We start from the raw sequence: 20295 nt of genomic DNA on the forward strand, positions 1-20295 counted from the left end.
TGGATCCATGTGCTTATCTCTATACTGCAAAACTGAAGATGATGACATATATTTTTTTTTTTGGATCAAATCCAAAAGTGACTTTTCAAATTATACTCCAGCATCCAAGTGATGTATAGTCACATTTAAAGGTAGCCTTAAGCATTTTTGATATGTCATCCAGACCTATACATAAATATATAGACAATTTCAAACTAAAATTCAGGTTTTAAACCATGTTAGTTAAGCTAGTACATAAATGTATTTGAAAATGCTCAGACCTTTCTAAACCTGATTTATAAAATTTATCTGAGATGCAGTTAATTCCCACAGTGCCTGAAATCACAAGAAGAATTGGTATTCAGCAGCACATACCAGAGACTCTCTGATTAATATTAAAAGCAGGGAGAGGATATTATATGGAGATTGCACATAATGATTACACTGATTTTAAAAGTATCACTTAATATGAGTTTTTGCATGATTCACTGAAATCACAAAAGTAGAAGACTTGCATCTGAAAGACCTAATGAATATACAATGTGATCTTTTTATAGTTACATTTTTTTTTACCAAATTAAAGTAATATCTACAGCAATATAACTATTTTAACTGCAGTTTCATGGTGTTCAAGTTTTGTTAGGCTATTTCCATATTTCACACATTTTGTAGCATACCTGTTACACATCGACACATACCTGTTAATTCAGAAATTCACAATAAATAATTTAAAAATAACCTAGTTTGATGATAATTTACAATCTTTGTATTATTGCTTCTTTGCTTTTTACAGGGTTGGATTTTTAGGCCACCTTATGCTTGGTAAATCCTAACTAATGTTTCCTCTCTTTACCAGTGGCAGATAAAGCATGTTCTGTTCTCCTGGGTCTTGCTGGAGTGCTAAGAAAAAGCAGCCCAGAGCTCTGCGTAAACAATGGAAAGCACAGTGAGTCCCCAAGGACTTTGAGGTCATCATGGAAAATAAGCAGGCATTTGTGGTGATGACCAGTTTAAGTGTACCAGCCACAGTTTAACTGTGCCATCTAGGTTAGGAACAGTTCTTGGGCACTGGTAAACAAAGCATGTAATACGTACAAGAGTGTTTTGGCCAAGCTTTCTAAGTTCAACTGAACCTTTTGTTTAATGAGTCAGAGCAGCAATTTGAGCCTGTTGTAGCAAGCAGTGCACAGCCTTCTGCAGAAGGATCAGCTGATGAATGTGCCTTCTTTCTGACCTGAATTTCCTTCACTCTGCCAGTTCTGGGCCCCTTTTAATGAGAGACTGCCAACTATTCTGAATAATGGAGAGGTTTCCTGACACAGCCAAGTTTGCAAGAGGAACTCGAAGTTCCCAACTTTGTGAGTTAAACTTGGCGTGATTCTGACATCAGTGTTTTATGCAAGTAAACTGAAATCAGACACCAAAACTCTACACTCACAGATAGTATACTACCTTTTTGTTTGCAATCTTTTGAATTGTGACTTCTTAGACCACACCTAGGCCTTTCTAATACTGACCTTCTTTACCATCAGTTTATGTTATAGCTTTCACCCCAGTCAAGCAGAGTTCATAAATCACTAAAAAGCCACTAACAATAGATTAAGTAAATTTGAGGGATTATCATAAAATATATGACTTCACTGCTCAGCTTTACTTTTTCTTTATTTTTTTCTAATACATCCTTTTCACACAAAGATTTTTTTCCCATAATTTTTTGCTAGGATCCCTTACCCACTTGTAAGCACGTGGTGCTAATTTGACTAAAAAGTACACAAAGCAGGCATTTTCAAGATGTACTAAAAATGCATCAAGAGAACTGACAGAAATAGATACACTGATAAAATATTTTCTAACTGAATGCAGTACTGAATGTACAGATTTCTTAAATCCTACCTATCCTTAAATGCTTTGTTTTTCCCGTTTTTCTTTGCTGTCTGTGAGGAATGGGGTGTTGGGATGTTGGTCTAAAAGATGGCACTGACTAAAAGCTAGTTCAGAATTCACTTTCCTTCTGTGACATCAGTGGTGCAGAAACATAATGATAAGTAGTTGTAACCCTGGCAGGCTTCTAATGTACTCCAGCTTATTATGAACTTAGACTTTGACTGAAAGGCTGTATTTGTATCTATTTGGAACTCAATTGTGTTCTGGGTTTACTCTATTTTTAAAAAGTGACTTCAGTACCTGTAATTTTATTTACTTTGCAAAATAATTTATGTGAAGAGGTGTCTCTTTCAGTGTGAAAGAGGTTCTTCAACAGTTCAGCCTTGTGGTCAGAGTTTCTTTAGCCTGTTTACTCCTCCTTCTAATAGTATTTGCTGTCAAATAACAGATTACTTCTAAAGCCATGCTTCATCCTGCTTAGGAACAGGACCACAGGAGCAGTCAGTTGTTCCTCTTTCTCTGCTCTTCACTTATTTCTAGATGCAAGCCCTGGCTCTCCATCAATTGCATTGATGGCTAGAGGCTGCATCCTGCAGTCATGGTTGTACAGAGCATGAAACATCAGAACTCTCCCTCTTTTGTCCCTGACACCAGATTTCTCTCTGCCTCTTTCAGAGATGGAAGAGCTGGAAATTCAGCTGTAACTTCCAGCTTTTTCCAAATAATTCTCTGTCTCATTTTGTCTAGGTGAGTCATAGTGCTGAGTTGTACAGACCTTTGAACATGAGTCAGTTGGTTTTATACTCCCATTTCAGATTGTCCATTAATGGCCAGGCTGAGTCTTTTTGGCCACTTTCATCTACCTAAACCTCACATTTGACTTTTTAGAGCATCTGCAGTACGCTCAGAAAACTCTCAAGGTCGCTTAATTACACTGTTATAGGAAATGAAAAAAGCTGAACCAGTAAGTAAGCAAACCATCCCATTTACAAAAAGCTCCTGTAAGCCCCTGAGGAACCTCAAATTCAGATGAAGTGCAAAGAGCCTCAAAGTCCATATAAACTTGGCTGCTTCATCTGAGCTCTACCTTTACCAGTTTCTTCAGCTTCTCATAGGGATGAATGAAATTTTGAAAATTTCTTACAGTACCATCAAACATCCTTCAGCGTTTCAAAATAGTCTCTAGGTGCTGATTCACACATTTCCTAAATTAAAAAATCCACAACTTTTGATTATTAAGTGACAATTTATTAAAAACATTTGTTTTCAGTTTCCTCCTCCTCTGTGGAAATTACATGAACAAGTGCTACAGGCAGGCAGGTCAGGGAGGAAATGGTCTGAAACTGTACTTGTACAGAGTAAAAATCCTAAATTATTTCACACTGACACTGGGGACATTTAGTCTGCAGCAGTAAGGCTGGTCTCAATGTTTCTTCATCTAGTAGCGATTTCTTACTAAAGGAGAGGTACACTCTGGTATTAGAAGCAAAATTGTTTTAATAAATCATGTCTTTAAAAGGAGCCAACAGCAGGGTTCCAAAAGTCTGAGTGGTTTAATCAGCTATGTCCTAGATAAATTTATCTTGGCTGTCACTTCCAGAGTTTCTGTGAGATCCCTACAGCTGCAGATTGGCTGAAGTAAAATAGTACAAAATTTTCTTCTCTGTCAGTGGTATTGCAGTTCCCACTCTGGAAAAAATCTATAGAGGTTTATTTCTCATTCTGAAGATCCTGAGAACTGGAACTGGGGAGATTTCTGAGCTAGGAGAACAAATGAGATGCTGATTATGTAAGAAAATATTGGAGGACATTGGTCATAGGAAAGTGTAGATTCCTTGAAAATCACTATGTTCTGGAAAGCAGAGACAAGCTGCTGCTGGGAACAGGAGCATGGGATTAATTAGAAAATATAATAGACTTAAAACTGTAAATGATAGGGACAAAGAGAAAAATGTTTATGTGTTTATATGTTTATGTTTATATTTCCCAAAATTTTTCAGAAATACTTATTTTTAAAAAGTGTGAAAAATCAGTAAAAAGTATGGTAACTAACACTGCATTAATTTTGTGGTTTTTAAAAGATTATTCATAGTGGATTTGTAGAAATTTGGTCATTACAATACATTTGGAACATAAGGAACCTGGAAAATTCAAAATATTTGTGGTTAAAGTAAAGCACCGGAGATTGCTGTTGGTCATCCCTAACATTAGCATGTCTAGAAAAAAAGCCAAAACTACTTCACACATACTGACTCTATTAAAAAAGTCACACAGCCATTATGTTTTATGATATGCCAATTTGCAAGATGGTAAGAGGCTGTGAAAGCTATAACTATACAATCCATACTTTCTGAAAAGACAGACAGATGAGTGAGACATCCTGAGTGATATGAGAGACATTCTGAGTGAGAAGTTGACTATACAATATGAAATTGAATTTGAGGAAATTTCAGTGTAAGAACAAAAAGTGAGGTAATGGCTGGTAATAAAGCAGTTACATGGTCTTAATGGAAATGCAATGTTTTAGTGTATGAAAGTGAGTTTTATTGCTGTGCCTGCATTTCATAACATACCTCAATTTCATAATTGAGAACTCAAACTGTATTTTACTATTGCAAAATGTTTTCTTTTCATTTGAAAGGCTTCCCAGTTCTTAAAATGAATTGAAATTTTACCTTTTAAATATCAAGAACATTGTTTCTTCGGAGTAAAAAACAAAAATTAAGTGCTATGAACAAGTCCTTTGCTTCATTGCTGATCTGGTAGTAGTTGAAAACAGATTAATAAAGTTTCAGTATCAGTTTTGAAGAAAAAATTACTATCTGCTAGATAAATATTTGCAAAAGGAATTAGCTAAATCCTGTCTTGAGACCTAGATGAAAATAACAGGGAAAAAAAAATCAAATTTCTTTCAGAAAGAAGTTCTCAGCATGAAAGCTATTACCCAAACTAGCACTGCCAGTCACAGTGGGAGAAGAATATAAATTACTTCAGAGAAAGGAAGTCCTTTTGAAATGATGCTGTAGAACAGGGACACATAAGAAGAGATTACATGACAAACATTCCAATGGCAAACTTCCATCTTAGCAGAAAGAGAAAATATTAAAATTATTTAGCAAAACCTCTTTTTGCATCATGTTTCTTAGTTATCATAGTGAAGTAATGAAAAAGCCACAGGAAATTCAGCCAGGAGATGGTGGGGTTTTTTTCCTGATTAGACAGAGGTTGTTTCAGTTGCCTATGAAAGAAATACAATATGATGTATGTATTACAAGGAATTGAAAATGGTGTGATCTTTACCTTGAAAGCCATTCTTGAATCTGGGTCCCTTTGGTAGGAGTTCTGGAGTATACTCATGATAGCCTCCTAAATAAAACTGACTGAAGACATTGAGTCCAACCAGCCTCCCAGGAGAAGTGACAGTTTTATTCTTCTGATCATCCACCTTTCAATGAAACATTAATACTTGTTACAACAAAGAGATTTGCCTTTATTTAGGAACTCCTAGTGAAGAAAATCTTCCCAGCTTTATAGGGAAACACAAAAAACCATTAAATTTTCCATGTAAAATGTGGGAAAACACAGAAAACACTTTCATCTAAAAGCTATCCTTCTATCAGAATTACATTTCTTTACCTTCAGCCAGCCTTTCCGGAGATTTCTGCCAAGATGGATGACATGAACACTGAGTGTCAGATCAAGTGGTTTGCTAATGATTGTTGCCGTGCCAGAACCTAGATTGTAGCTATATACCACTCTCCCATTACGGAGGCCTAACTCCAAGAAATCATCTCCATTCAAACCTGAAAAGAGAAAAAAAGGATAACTACTTATCCCAGAATTTAGTGAACACCAGTGTGTAAAATATACTCCAAATCCACTGAGAAATTAGCAGTTTAGCAAAATTTTAGCCAGGAAGCTTATGAGTTTACTGTATATTTTTAATATTCTGTTTTTAACTTGTGAGATTATTTCCAGTATTCTTATGGTTTTAAAATAGAAACTGCAGAGATTTTAAAGATCTATACGATTTTTGATGGAAGATTTTTTCATACTACAGTTAAATGAGTGATATCCACCAAACCTGTCAATCTTGATGGATTTAGCAGTCATTGCTGTTCCTTCCCCCTGGAACATGAATAAATTTTCAATTTCCTCTACAACCTAAAAAAACCAAAACGTTGAAATTTCAAGTTGCATATGAGACTAGGCCCCGACTTAATCCTATTCCAGGATGCTTTCAGCTTTCATTTTAGGTACCTCAAGAGCCTCAGAATAAAACCTGCACCTGCAGAGGGCACCTGCTGCTCTGAGGCAAGGGGAGTAACAGGGAAATGGCTCTCAAAAAGCTCTAGCAGCTTCTATCAAGGTCCTTCAGCTGCCCTTGACTCAATAGCACCTGGAGACTTTATTGCACTGCCTCTGATATAAAGGCAGCTCTAGGATGTTAATTTCTGGAATTTCTTTGATCAGCCAAGTGTTTTAATTCATTAAGCCTTCTTAACTTTCAGGTTAGAACTGATTGATTTGCCAGTTTGCAGTAAATAATTTAATTTCTTTACATTTAAGCCTGCATGCTATAAGTGTTGTTTGTGTTTTTAGTGACTATAGTGTAAAATCTCATTTGAAGGATTTTAAGTCTGACATAAAGCCCATGAGTAAGAGTTAAATTCCTGGGCTATTCCTGGTCATCTGAATAAACATTTTTACACTGACATCTTTAAAGAACATTCAATCTCTCTTCTCATGCAGGCAAGAGAGAAACCACCATTGTTTGGAGAAAACCTGATCAACTTGTTTCTTTTTATCAACCCCAACTTTTCTTTGTGTACGGTAAAAGTACCAGGATACAAACAATGGTGAAAGTGAAGAATGTTCTCACTTGTGCCTTAGGATGTCCTGAATTGAAATTCAAAGCCATCCATTTCTTTCTTACAACTCTTCTGTGAATTCAAGCAATTCAGTGCTCAATTTCATGCCCGTACACTGTATTTGATTTTATATTTTCTTCTGTTTTCATAAGGCTGTCTTGTTTTATATTGGTTTCAGGGAAGGTCTCTTCCTATTTGTTCCTCCAGTGTCACATGATGGCCCTCATTTCAAATGTATGTTTTGATGTCCCTGTCTCAAATGCATGGGAAATTTTATTCATTTGCAAAAGATAAAGTAGGCTTTTCCTCAGGAAACAATGCTGCTTATACCGTCCTCCCACTGAAGCTCTGCACACAGCTGCTTTGCAGCCAAAACTGCCACGTTCCCCTTATCTCATATTCTGGAAATGAATCAGCGGTATACTGTGCCTTTTCTATACAAAAGTTTCTTTTTCTATAGAGTTACTATTCTGATGCAATAGGAATCTATAGAAAAAGAAAAGTTAATCCTTATTCCAAAGAATGTAAATCCACTGCCTCTGTAGAAAGTGTGCAGCTACATTCAGTTGTATAGAACACAAACACTATTCATTTTTTATTGTAATGATTTTTTAATGATTTATTCATAACTGAATGAAATCCCCTTGCTTTCTCTTACATTGGCACACTACTAGTGAAGGACTTCCAAACTGAAAGTAACAATTCTTTTTAAAAAACCTTTACTAAAGTTTCTATTTTCAGCAGTTTCTACAATGTACCTATGTTATTTGACTGGCAAAACTAGGAAAAACACATTAAAGACAAACTGTTATTTAAAAGGGTTTCTGATTTTTAAAATTGCTTTTTCAGAATTAAAGTGTATTAAAGAAGTGCAACAGTGTCAGCACTGTACAAAATTGACTTGATAGTGAAGATAATCATAGAATCATAGATGGCTGAAAGGTTGGAAGGGACCCTGGAGATTATCTAGTCCCAACACCCACTGCCATAGGCGGGGATGACATCAACTAGATCAAATTGCTCAAGGTGTTATCCAATCTAGCCTTGGACTCTGTCAGGACTGGGCCAGAATAAAATCATGCTAATAGTCTGAATAAATGAGACACCTTTTAACTTTAGCTATGTACTGGGACAGAATTTCATGATAACTCACAAGAAGTTAGCTATGAAATTGATGGCCGTGGTTTGGGCAGAGACAGCATTGGGGGGGAATCAGGTGGGGTCCTGCAAGAGAATGTTAACTACAAGAAATGGGATGAAATGGAGAAAGGGGAAAATGCAAATTAAGTATTAAAAAATACTTCCTTGCTGAAAGATCACTGGCAGTGAAAAAACCCTCACACTTCTCCTGCTGAGAGCGCTATTGTTCAATGCTCAGTAAATTGTTAAAACAAGAGCATCTATGTGAAGTGACATTCACTTGGAAAGAAACTGCTTTCTGGTAGTTAAAATGTGGGGTGCTCAGTCTCCTCAACCATTTAAACAAAGGAGAAAATTGCAAACTACCAACAGATTTTGCCATCACCTCACTGTTCTGTGTTTGTTGAGTCTTGCCCTTGGCAGGTGCGCTGCTGCCCACCCATGTTTTGACATGGGGATGCAGAAATGCCTGAGTGCTGTACCACAGTGTTCACACACACTCACAAATGATATGCAAAGTAATAAAGAGCCAGGTTTCTGCCTGGCAACTGCCCAGAATGCTAGTATTCTCATTAATAAAAATGACACCAGTAAGACTTTATTTTAAAACTCAGTTCAGCCAAATATGATTCCAAGACTTACATTCTACAATGACTTCTAACAGTACAGGGTACACCCTGCAGGCAGGCCTTTTCAAGACAAATTTTAGTTCAATGTATCTTCTATATTTAAGCAAATTTTTTTGGTGTGCTCTTTTGATTATTTCAACTGAAAAATAATCAGATTATTTCATACCATTGGTGTTTTACATTTCGTATTTGCATTTTCTCCATCCTGAATAAAGACAGTGATTTAATTGGTATAATTTTTGTTTGGTTACATTTTCTAAAATTGGGAATCTTTCAAACAGGTGTTTGAAACCCAGTTCCCAAGGCTGTAGAAACATGTCTGAATGTAGTGGTTCATTCTTGTCATTAAAAAGAATGTTCTAATGATTTCTTTGTGTTCATATTACGATTGAGCTTCTTATAAAAATTAAACGATGCAGACTTTGTCCTTTGAATGCTGTTTTCTGAATGATTAGATGGAAAGGTTTTAGGTAATTTCAACTCCGTGCACTGTTTCTGCTCAGCTACCCAAAAAAGAAAGACAATTTTTGTCCATCCACAGAAATTAATAATTAGTGAGTGAAAGGAAAAGCTGCCTGCAAGTGAATGGCAATTTAACAATTTTATTCACAAGAATAAAATGTGGCATGATGAGATTTCTACCTGGATGTAGTTAAAATAATGTGAATATAGTTCAGTTAGCAGGATCAACCAGGTTTGACCATGTCTTGCTGAAGTTTGGGAAAAACTTAGCAAATTCTGATTTCCACACAGATAGAAGCAGAGCTAAGTTTTGAGTTTAAATCCATTCAGAGAGGTTAATACCAATTTGTGTTAGGCTAATTTGGGTAATCAAGCCAATAAATTAAGTACTAGGGTCTCACGGCACACTAAAGTGGAGTTTATCGTCTGAGCTGCACAAGCCAAATTTGACAGGATCTTTGCAAATGAAAAGTAGCAGACTTAATTATATCATAGATAAACTGCTGAGCTGTTCTACAGTAATGTTTTAGTTTGCATTGCAATATACTAACAGTCTGACTCCTGGGAAGTCTGCCACAGGGAGAAAGGGGAAGAAGCCTCAGAGGGTATAGAAATTTAAGTAAAGAAATTTAATAGAAAGGAAGACCTTTCTATTAGAAAGAAAATATCAAATGTATTAACATAGCAAATGAGGGATTCCCTATATTATACTGATGTGATATACTGCAATTGTTTTGTTAGATATATATGTAATTGCATAATGCCTCCCTGAAATTGATTTTTAATAATGTATTTTGGGAGCTCAGTATCTTAAAACAGCAAATAATAATCTTTCCCCTCCTTCATCCTTCTGAAGCATTAATTTTCTGATACTGTTCAGCATAAGTATAAGGTTCCTGTAGGTCAAGGGCCATTCTGCAAAACTCATGTGATGTTTCAGATGTGGTAAAACATCTACTGCAGTAGTAGAGACTTGTATTAGCATACCTAAATCACTCTCCTACTGTGCTGGGTTTAGATACATCACCCAACCTCCCTCCTAGCCTTCAACAATCCCATAGGACAGCTCCAAACCCAAAAGTTAGATCATGCTCCAGCTGCAGAATCAATTAAGAGAAAAATAATTTTTATTAGATATAAATATCTTATTTATAATGTATTACATAGACATACATAGATACTTACTATGAAGTATCTATGACTTCTTTATGTCTGCATCAAATTATATAAATTTTTTCTCAACTTAGTATTTTTCTCAACTTAGGCTTCTGTTTGGAGTAATGCTGAGATGGACAGAACACAAGTAGTATTTCCCATGCCATGGTGATGCCAGGCAGCCTGCCACAGAGGGATGCTGTGGAGAAATACCTTAAGTATTGTTAAAATCTTAGTACAAATATTCTAAGTAGATCCACATAACCTGCTTCTCAGCTGTGTTAATCAGACCAAGTTGAAAGCTTTGCTACAGACTGTAGCTCAATTTACTTGTAGCTAGCTTGGGTTAGTTTTCATTGAGAGATCTCAGGGCTGAGGGTCTCCTATTTTATGCAAATAACACAGAGTTCAATGATCCATAATGAAATTGATGTTAAAAACTGAAAAAAGGGAACCTTGACCTTCTAGTTTCCATTTCTCTGTGTTCAGAAATATACTACCTCAGATTAACTGTTGACTTCAATTACTGGAAGCAATTATATATCTCCTTAATAAATAGAAACATTTATACAACCTGACTGATTACTCTGTCTTTACAAAACAATACAGTTTTGAATAGATTATTTTCCCATTAATGACATTATACCTTAAATAGAATCTGGAAAGACCTGTGCATATTTTTATCCTACTTGTTCAATAAGTATTTGAAAGCTTGTAAGGCTAAGTGATACAGATAAAACTTACCTTGGCCCTTCTGTCCAGTGAAAAAAATCAGGTTATCTTGTAAAGCTGAGTGGTGGTTTGCCAACTGAAATTTCAAGTGAAATTCATAGTAGAAGGTGATATTTGGGATTGTAGAATAAGCTAGGAATGAGGTGTAGCCAAAGACATCTGTGCCACTGAAACTTGGTTGAGTAATATTTATAGCTGGATTAAGAAAGAATAAATTCAGTGTTAGAGCAAAATGTTCAACATATGTATTTACAAGTTCTATTTCCTAGTCTGGTTTAGAACTTAAAAGCTTATAAATAAAACTAATAATTTGATATTTTGTAGTATTTTACACTCATGCATATATAGTTTGGCTTTCCTCTGAGGACAAATATCTTTATTTTTCAGCTTTTGTAAATAGGCATATTTTAAGAATGAATTATTGGCAACTACTGCCATCTCCTGGATTCTAGGCAACATAGCTACAAATAAAAGTACACTAATACTTCCTCAAGACTCAGACAAAAGAACATACAGAAAGAAATTTTCCTGTTAAAAGAAATGCCATCTCTGACAGGCATTTGAGTGAAAGTGAGTACAAGGTTATGGAATAATAATTCTTCACAAGTAGAGTAAATAAGAAAGAGAAGCATCATAAAAGTATGAATTTGCAACACAGTGAATACAAGACATGAATTACAAATAAAATCAAGTTTATACATGTCTGTACAGAAAATAGAGTGCTGGTGCTAAGTACCCACATGGCCCCTGGGGCTGGCACTCAGTAGCCAGAGTGCTGTAGTCAGTTCCTGGAGCTGATGCTCAGAGATCACACAATGCTTGTATTGACAATATGGTTCAGTGAAAACAGGAGAAAGAGGAATGACAGCTTAATCCTGAAATACTGGATATGGGACTAAATTTAAAAGATTTGAGCAGTTACCTCCAGCCTGGGCACCAAATGTGACTGGATACAGCTTTATTAATGAAGGCAGTATGAGAGGCTGGGGGAGGAAGGAATACAAACCAGATGGGGAAATGATAGTAAAGATTTATAATACTCCTCAAGTAAATCTATATTAGCCTAAGTGCTTCTAAGCACCTAAATGCTTACAGGGTGGGAGAAATAATAACATGTAATTGTGAAAATGTCATCACCACCTCTAGAGTGTGGAATCTGCTTCTAAATTTGCAGCCTGGGAAACCTGCCATATTGGCACTGATGTGGCTGGCATTGCCTTGGTACCTCCATCTGAGAAAAGGTGCAGACACAGGCATGGCAAGCCTTTTCTAGCACAGGCTTGGGAGTTTTCAGCAGTACAGAGTGTACTGTCCCATTTATTAAGCACTACTCCACACATGTGGCATATTATGCCTTGCCCTTCATCTTAAATGGGAGCCAGGAAGTTTCCATATGAAACAGTGGTTTTGTCTAATTAGAAGGACACTGGAAATGAGTCTGACTGAACACAACCTCAAGCCTCAGACCTCTGTGAGTCATGGACTACATTGGAGGAAAAACTCAACTCCTCCATGTTTAAATAATGTTAGTTTAAATCCTCCCATTCTGCCTTAGATAACTTGAGCATGACTGATTTTTGTTAACTCAGGAAAATATGACACACAGACAGATCCTTTGATGCAAAGTATTTTTCCTTTTTTTCTTTCTTTTTTCCCCTTTTTGTTTGTGTCTTTACATTTATTTAATAAACCACAAAATATTTAAGAGACAAGAAGATTTTAAAATAAAGGAATCCTTTATATTTATTTTCTTCTCCTGCTTCAATTTATAATGAGAAAAAAAAATAAATTCTCATGGAACTTCACAGAACCAGGTAATTTGGTTAGCTGGCAGGGATCACAGAAGAGTTTATTCCTGACAAGTTTTTTCCAACAGGAAATGACTCTTTATCCCCAGGATGAGATATACCATTGTCTCAGAGGGCTCTTTGGAGCATTCTAAGTGGGGAGTTATTTTCTTGCCTTTCTACTTGCTCCCTCCAGTGTTACACATAAAGCTGGATTAATGATTGACAAAGAGCCTCCAATGCAAGAAAGCCACAGACCTGTTGGAACAAGTCCAGCAGAGGCCACATAGTTGATCACACGACTGTCACACCTCTCCTATGAAGAGAGTCTGAGAAGAGAGAGTCTCTCTCCATGGGAGAGTCTGAGAAGAGACAGCTCTGGGGAGACCTTGTAGCAGCCTTCCAGTACATAAAGAGGACTTACAGGAAAGCTGGAGAGGGATTTTTCACAAGGGCCTGTAAGGACAAAAGGGAATGGCTTTAAGATGAAGGGGGTTAGTTTAGATTAGATATTAGGAAGACTTTTTTTACTGTGAAGTTGATAAGGCCCTGCAACAGGTTGACCAGAGAGGCTATGGATTCCTCAGGCTGGATGGGGCTCTGAGTAATCTGGTCTAGTGGAAGGTGCCCCTGCCCATGGCAGGAGGTTGGAACAGAATGACCTTTAAGGTCCCTTCCAAGCCAAAGCATTCTCTAATTCTATGATTCTATGTTCTGAAGTAGAGATGTCTGTGTAGCAGCTGATCACCCAATGTTGCACTTTACGTCAGTAGAAAAACCAAGCAAATTTAGGAGATGTTTTCATATAAAACACCTTCCTAATACAGGACAAGTGAAGAGTATTCTAAAATGCTTATTTCACCCCACCAAGTAAAAAGGTAGCTTTGGGTTGTAAGTCAGAGTAAAGTATTTCAGACTTCTAAATATAGGTGGGCTGAAGTCTTTCTTCTCTGTATCTTGACACCCCTTCTCATTCTGCATGTTCTTTGTCCCTCGTCTTCATTGCCATAAAAACTAAATTGTTGTGAAATTCATGAACTCATTCTCTGTGAAATCAAGGAAGCACTTTTTTTCCTGATTTTAAAGACTAGTAACCCCAGGACACTTGGAAACTAAATTGCACAAAATTGAGCACAATCTGGAGAGTATGGAAGAACAGATCTTTGAACTCCAGATCAGAACACAGCAAACTAAACATTCTTTGCTCCTGGATATCTGAGCACAGCCATTCTCAAAACATCTGATAAGGACCAATTTTCTTGAGTACTGTCCATCTTTGACTACTTGAGCATCTCCTCTCAGCTCTTTATAATCTTTTCATCCAGTTTTAACTGTGCCTTTTGTTGGGACCACAAAGTACATTCCATAATTTATCAGCATTATAGGGGCTTAAGACACCCCTGCCTTCCTTAGGTTCCATAGCTGGCAATGGACAGTACCATCCAATAGGTTTTGGGATCAACAACTTGTCCAAGGATAACAACACAGTAACACAAGTCAGTGATATAATTACCCAAGTAAAAATAAGAGTAATCCAGTACATCACTAACAGTGGGCTAAACTTACTATCTGGGAAAACAAAGACTTACATAACAATAGCTTATCAGGAGGCCAGCAGGAAGCAGGGCACATTTCTCCAGAGGAGTGGTTCAGATCCACAGACATAAGTAGGAAATTTCAAATTCTCTGGTTGGACTGCCTTTATTTACTGTTGACTTGCAAAGTTACCTGCACTTGTTGACCAGCTGCCATATCCCTGCCCTGCTTCCCTCCAGGCTGGTCCTTCCCTGTGCATACATGGTGTTTGGATCCAAAGAGAAATGGTGCATGAGCACCATATGGAGCTATACATCTGTCAGGCATGTAGTCCTCAAGGGGAATAACACTTTTTAAGGCAACAGGAGTCCCATGGTCACTTCTAAAGGAAATCATTATACACTATTTTGGTTTACTTATTCCCAGTTTTCTCCACTGTACTGAAGAAGTTTCTCACACCTAGTAGAAGTCAGATACAGTATCTAATTAACCACCCTACCCTTAGCAGGTAGGCACATGCAGGAAGTGTTTGCAAATAGTCCTCCCTATGCTGGTCTCTGGAGAGCAAAATGCCATTAGAAATGTTAATTAGTACTGAGTCAAAAGCTTATATTTCTGGCTAACTCAATCTATCTAGCTTGACAGCTATTCCATATTTTATCTGTCTCTGAACTTCCACTTATAGATTTTAAACCACATTTTTAATTACGTTTCTTCTCTACAACAAGTATTGTTTGTCAAGAGATCTTTATCCAATCACATAAAAAAGTGAAAGGTCATCAGTAAATGTGCATCAGTGTTTGAGATTCATTTCATGCCATGACCTTCATTAGTTCGATTTTAATGCAGACTAGTTTGCCATACTTGTACATATTTTTAATTTAGAAACTGAAAAAAAAAAAGAGTAATAACCCAGTATGAAAAATACAGTTTGGCAAAATTGTGTGAAACAAATTACTCTCTACCTTTTCATTATACAGCTATGGAGCCAAGATTTAATAATCTTTTCCTTGAAAGTCTGTCCTTCTAAGCAGTATTTGTAAAATGTTTGAGGCGAGTTTAATTAGCAGAAGGCATGGCTAACCTCATTGGGTTGTTTTTCTTTTCCAGTCTGGACATCACCTAAACTGATTTCTACTCTTGCTCTTGCAGTATGCAGTCTGAAGTGGTAAAGAACTGAGATGTGTCCCAGCATCTTTGATTATGAGCCTTCCTCACACACTCCAAATTAACACTGTGACTAAAATACACATTGCTCTGACAAAGTACTGAAGTCTTTTATCAACTTTTTGTCCTTGATCTTGTCCTGTGTTTCTCTGTCAGTTCTATGTCATTCATCATTCTGCTTCTCTGCATTCCCAGTATTGAACAAGTAATAACGCATGATATGTCCCATTGACTCACAAACAAATAATGACAAATGATCCCATTATATAAATGTATCAATATGGTTGACTACTTACTTCCCTAACATTGTATAGCTCATCAGAGCTGAGCACAAAAAATGGGAGTTAAAAAAAATCAACTGTAGTTTGAAAAAAATCTTAACAAAGTGAAGAGAATAAAGTGACAAAGAAAAAAGAGAATAATGGTTTTGTTATCTTTGAATTTTCTGTTATGAGTTAAAATTAATGTTCCTTCAGCATTGACTGGTAATACATTTTGGACCACAGCTTTAAAATTAGACAGATTAAAGGGATAGAAAGAGATGAAGACTTCAATCCACAGAACTGCAATCAGATTATACACTTTTAAAATATTAGCATTGACTGTGAACACTTACCAGCTCAGTATCTGGCTCCAATATCAGCAGCCATATACAGTGTGGGATGAATAGTGTAGAGTTCTCCTAAAGACCTGCTCGTTTTTCACAGAACCACAGAATTACAGAATCATCAGGGTTGAATATACCCTCACAATCATCTAGTTGAGCAAAAAACCTAGCACCACCAAAATCACAATACCCCCTAGGCATCACATCCAGATGTCTCTCAAGCTCTTCTGGAGATGGTGACTCCATCACCTTCCTGGACAGGGTATTCCAATACCTAACCATTCTTTCAATTATATATTTTTGGTAATATCTAATCTGAATCTCCATGGTGCAATTTATGGCCATTTCCTCTTGTCCTTCCCCCTGAGACACGTCAGAAGAGACTGACCCCCACCTCACTCAGGTAGCTGAAGAGAGCAGTGAGGTTCCCCCAGAGTCTTTTCCAGACTAAACAACCACATTTCCTTCAGCTGCTCCTCATAGGACCTGTTTCCCAGACCCTTCAGTAGCTTCATTGTCCTTCTCTGGACACACCCCAGACCCTCAATGTCTTCTTCGGTGAGGGGCCCAGAACTGAACACAGCATTCAAGGTGTGGCTTCACCAGTGCCGAGGACAGGGGGTACAATCCCTGCCCTGCTCCTGCTGGCCACACTACTGCTGACACAGTCAGGATGCCACTGGACTTCTTGGCCACCTGGGCACACGCTGGCTCATGTTCAGCTGCTGTTGACCAGCAATCTCAAATTCCTTTAATCTGAGCAGCTCTCAAGCCAGTCTTCCCTAAGTGATAGACAGGGCTGTTGCAAAGGCAAATTATTTGCAAAGACAATATTGACAAAAGAATGGAAATTACTACCAAGTATTGTACTTTACAGTCTTCCAAGATGTGGTTGACCAGGTTGCCCACCAAAGCAGCAAAGTCACTCCCCTCCTCAGATGGACAGAGAAAATAGAATGAATTTACATGGCTTGCAATAAGGACAGGGAAAGATAACTTACCAGTGTAGCAGGGCATCCCACCCCTCCCCAAATTTATCTGTTGTTACTTAACCTGTCAGGTAACTCAAGCAGGACAAGTTGTCTTGTAGCGAGTTATTTTGGTGCCATGGGGTTAACCCTGGCATGGCATCTCCCAGCTGCCAATGAACATCTTAATGTTGAAGCAAGGTCTGGGAAGATAAGCCAGATTTCTGACTGACAGACACCCCACTTTACAACTATATAAGTAAGTCACACCAAACTTGCACAAAGCAGAAATCTGCTACACATTTTCCTGTGGAGGCTCTCCCATAAGTAGGATGCTTCACAATTACTCCCCAGGGATTAAGTGAAGGAATATGTGCACATTATCATCATTTCAATGGTAACACTCGACTCCTAATTGATACTATTTTTTTTGCTAGCTTTAATATAGATATATCCTGTGATATAGTGCAGTGTTTTATGTTATGCTGTAGTTTACTAATAGTTCTTTAGTTTTATATTGTGTAGTAAATAATTCTGATTAAGATCTTTCATCTCTTTTCTCTGTTTCATAAACAATTCATTTTTATAAGTCTGTTTTGTCATCGTTAGAACTTGTGGGCCAGAATAATTCCTTAAATTTAAGCTTCTGCTGAATTCTGAGGCTAAGGCAGGGCTTGTCTGTGCTCATCCCATGACAATCAGTTACTGTCATGGACAAAACAGGCTTGACTTGGGGAAAAATTATCAATCAAATGAGAGTAGGGTAATGAGAAATAAAACCAGTTCTTAAAATATTTGCCCCCTCCCTTCCTTTCTTTCTGGGCCTAACTTCACTTCTGAATTCTCTACCTTCTCCCCCATGACTGGCACAGGGTGATGGAGCATAGGGGTTGTGGATGAGGCCTCTGCCACTCCCTCCTCCTCAGTGAAAGATCTATTCATACTCTTCCCCCATTCCAGTGTGGATTCCCTCCCATGGAAGACAGTCCTCCAGGAATTTCTCCAACATGACTCCTTTCCATGGGCTACAGTTCTTCACAGCATGGGTTTCCCACAGGGTCACAAGTTCTGCCATCAAACTGCTCCAGAGTGGGCTCTTCTCTTCATGGCTCTGGCCAGACCCTGCAGTGGTGCAGGCTTCCCATGGGGTCACTGCCTGGCATCCTCCATGGCCTGCAGCTGGACATCTTCTCCACTGTGGGCCTCCATGGGCTGGAGGGGAACAGCTGCCTCACCATGGTCTTAACCATGGGCTGCAGGGTAGCCTTGCCATGCAAACCCTCTTTTCTCACTGGAAACTCTGGGAATTCCAAGGAGGAAAAGATAAGGGGTGCTAGGACTGCAGGGTGGTACAGTGCCAGCTGAGGGTTCAAGGTGGTAGAAAAATACTCCTGATGTCTGGAAGACTGTTGTATCAGGAGCTAGTGCTCCACTTAATGGGTCATTCACGTGTATGGTTTTCCCTCCGCACCTCCAGGACTTACGGATTCCTTTTATCTGTCTTGTGGCATCAGTAATCATGGAGTCATCAGAGTTATACTTTGGGAACTGAAATTTGACATAACAAAAGTGATTTCACTCTTCAGAGATGAAAATATGAGTCTCAAAAACTGCTAGTGCAGCAGTGACATTAATAGTGTGTGTGTGCTTATATGTTCTTTACAATTTTTATGACATTCCTCACATTGGACAAGTGGGGGAAATAAAGGCCCAGTAAAAAAAAATTACCCAGAAAATAAATTCTCTTAAACTGTAAGAAAAGCAACCCTGATCAGCATTCCCAGAGGTCTTTTATCACTGACCAGGAACCTTGCAATGCAGATTTTTTTAGTTGAGGAAATTTCCTTTGGGCATCTGCTGTCACCGAACTGCACAACTCAGTCTGCAGACCCAAACAATTCTGAAGGTGACATTGTGTGCCAAACATAGCTGCACAGAAACAATTCACTTGCAGACTGATTCTCACTCTACAGAATTTGAAGCAAGTGACTATTCCCACTTCAACACTTTGAAATTAATTTTATACATGGGGGAATACATCCCACAAAAAACCTGCTGGAATTCTTTGGACTGTGAAACATTACCATAAGTGTTGCTCAGAAATGTTTCAAGAAAGAACATTTACAGATTGCTTTGAATGTGTGCTGTGAATGACCCTCTTGCAGGGTCTGTTTACTAAATACAGTGTCACAGTTCAGACTCTGCTTCATGTTGTCACACGCGAACATATGTGAAACTAAACCACTGAAGTTTGGTCTAAAACACTGCAAATGGCACAATTACACATTTTAGCAATGCACACACCTTTGAAATCCTTCTCCCTTTAAATTTGTGTCTGTACTTAAAAAGTGCTTGCTCTTGATTCTTGGCTTAACAAAAGCCTCATGTTATGCCCAGCAGCTTCCCAGTAGAGCCCCATTTCTCATATAACATGTAATTACCAACAGCACCAGGTGTACATTTCCAGTGCTGGTGATTGAACAATTCCTGCTTCACTTGCATTTAGGAGGCCATTACAATTCTGCAGTACAATGATACGCTGAGATTTACTATTTAAGGTTTCTGCCTCTTATATATCAAAATTTCTTACACTCAGATATTTCAGACACACTGATCTTATAGTTTACACTTTATCAATCTCTTGTACAGACCAAGAAAGGCTTCCATTCTGTGCTTTGACAGAAGTGTAAACAAGGCTAGGAAAAAAAAAAAAAGAAATAAAGGCTGGTGACAGAGATGGTAGAAATTTAACAACTCTGATCTACTCTGTGATACTAAACACTGGAGGAGATTTATAAATTGCAAAAAACAAAATGAAAGCAACTTTTTACTAATTTAAATGAGAAAGGAAATTTATCAAACTAAGGGCTTTAATGCTGGCTGGTTTAACACAAATCTACTGAAAAACCAGAGCTCAATAACTGGACTCAGTTCAAATTATATGGATCCCTTTATCTGCATCTTAAAGAAGCAAAGCCTCTTGGGGGAATTAGTTGATCTGCCCTTGTAGACATAGTCTCTTTTCCAAAGTGTTGAATAGTGATAGTGTTCTCCTCTCAAGCCCACCCTCCAGCCAAGTTGGAAGCCACAGAGGCATTTAATTCTCAAAATCAACAGTCAAGTCCCACCCCTATCCCAGGAGCCACCAGCCCATCTCAGGTCCATCTCCACAATCCCAGAGGAGCACAGAGCACAACAGCAGACAGGACCCAAATTAAGGATTCAGAGGAAGGAACGCCTTGCCCAGACCCCTCCCAGGGCTGTCAGGATACCTTCAGCCCTGGTGTCAAGGTGTGAGACACCCCATGATGAGTCAACACCTTATGGACAGAGGGGTGTAACTGCCATAGGGTATGGGACATGTTATGGGATGTAGGT

At 38.0% G+C, this 20295-nt stretch overlaps 1 protein-coding gene across 1 annotated transcript in view; it reads right to left on the bottom strand.

The window, feature by feature from the left end:
* Positions 1 to 20295, bottom strand: part of EYS (eyes shut homolog) — a 625315-nt gene that overhangs the window by 33625 nt on the left and 571395 nt on the right. The window contains exons 32-34 of the mRNA XM_058836459.1: positions 10865 to 11047; positions 5500 to 5666; positions 5164 to 5308 (exon numbers count right to left, since the gene is read on the bottom strand). Of these exons, the coding sequence (XP_058692442.1) occupies positions 5164 to 5308; positions 5500 to 5666; positions 10865 to 11047 (495 nt within the window). The remainder of the gene's footprint in view (positions 1 to 5163; positions 5309 to 5499; positions 5667 to 10864; positions 11048 to 20295) is intronic.

The sequence above is a fragment of the Poecile atricapillus genome, chromosome 3 (assembly GCF_030490865.1).
Source record: "Poecile atricapillus isolate bPoeAtr1 chromosome 3, bPoeAtr1.hap1, whole genome shotgun sequence".
Taxonomy (NCBI): Eukaryota; Metazoa; Chordata; class Aves; order Passeriformes; family Paridae; genus Poecile; species Poecile atricapillus.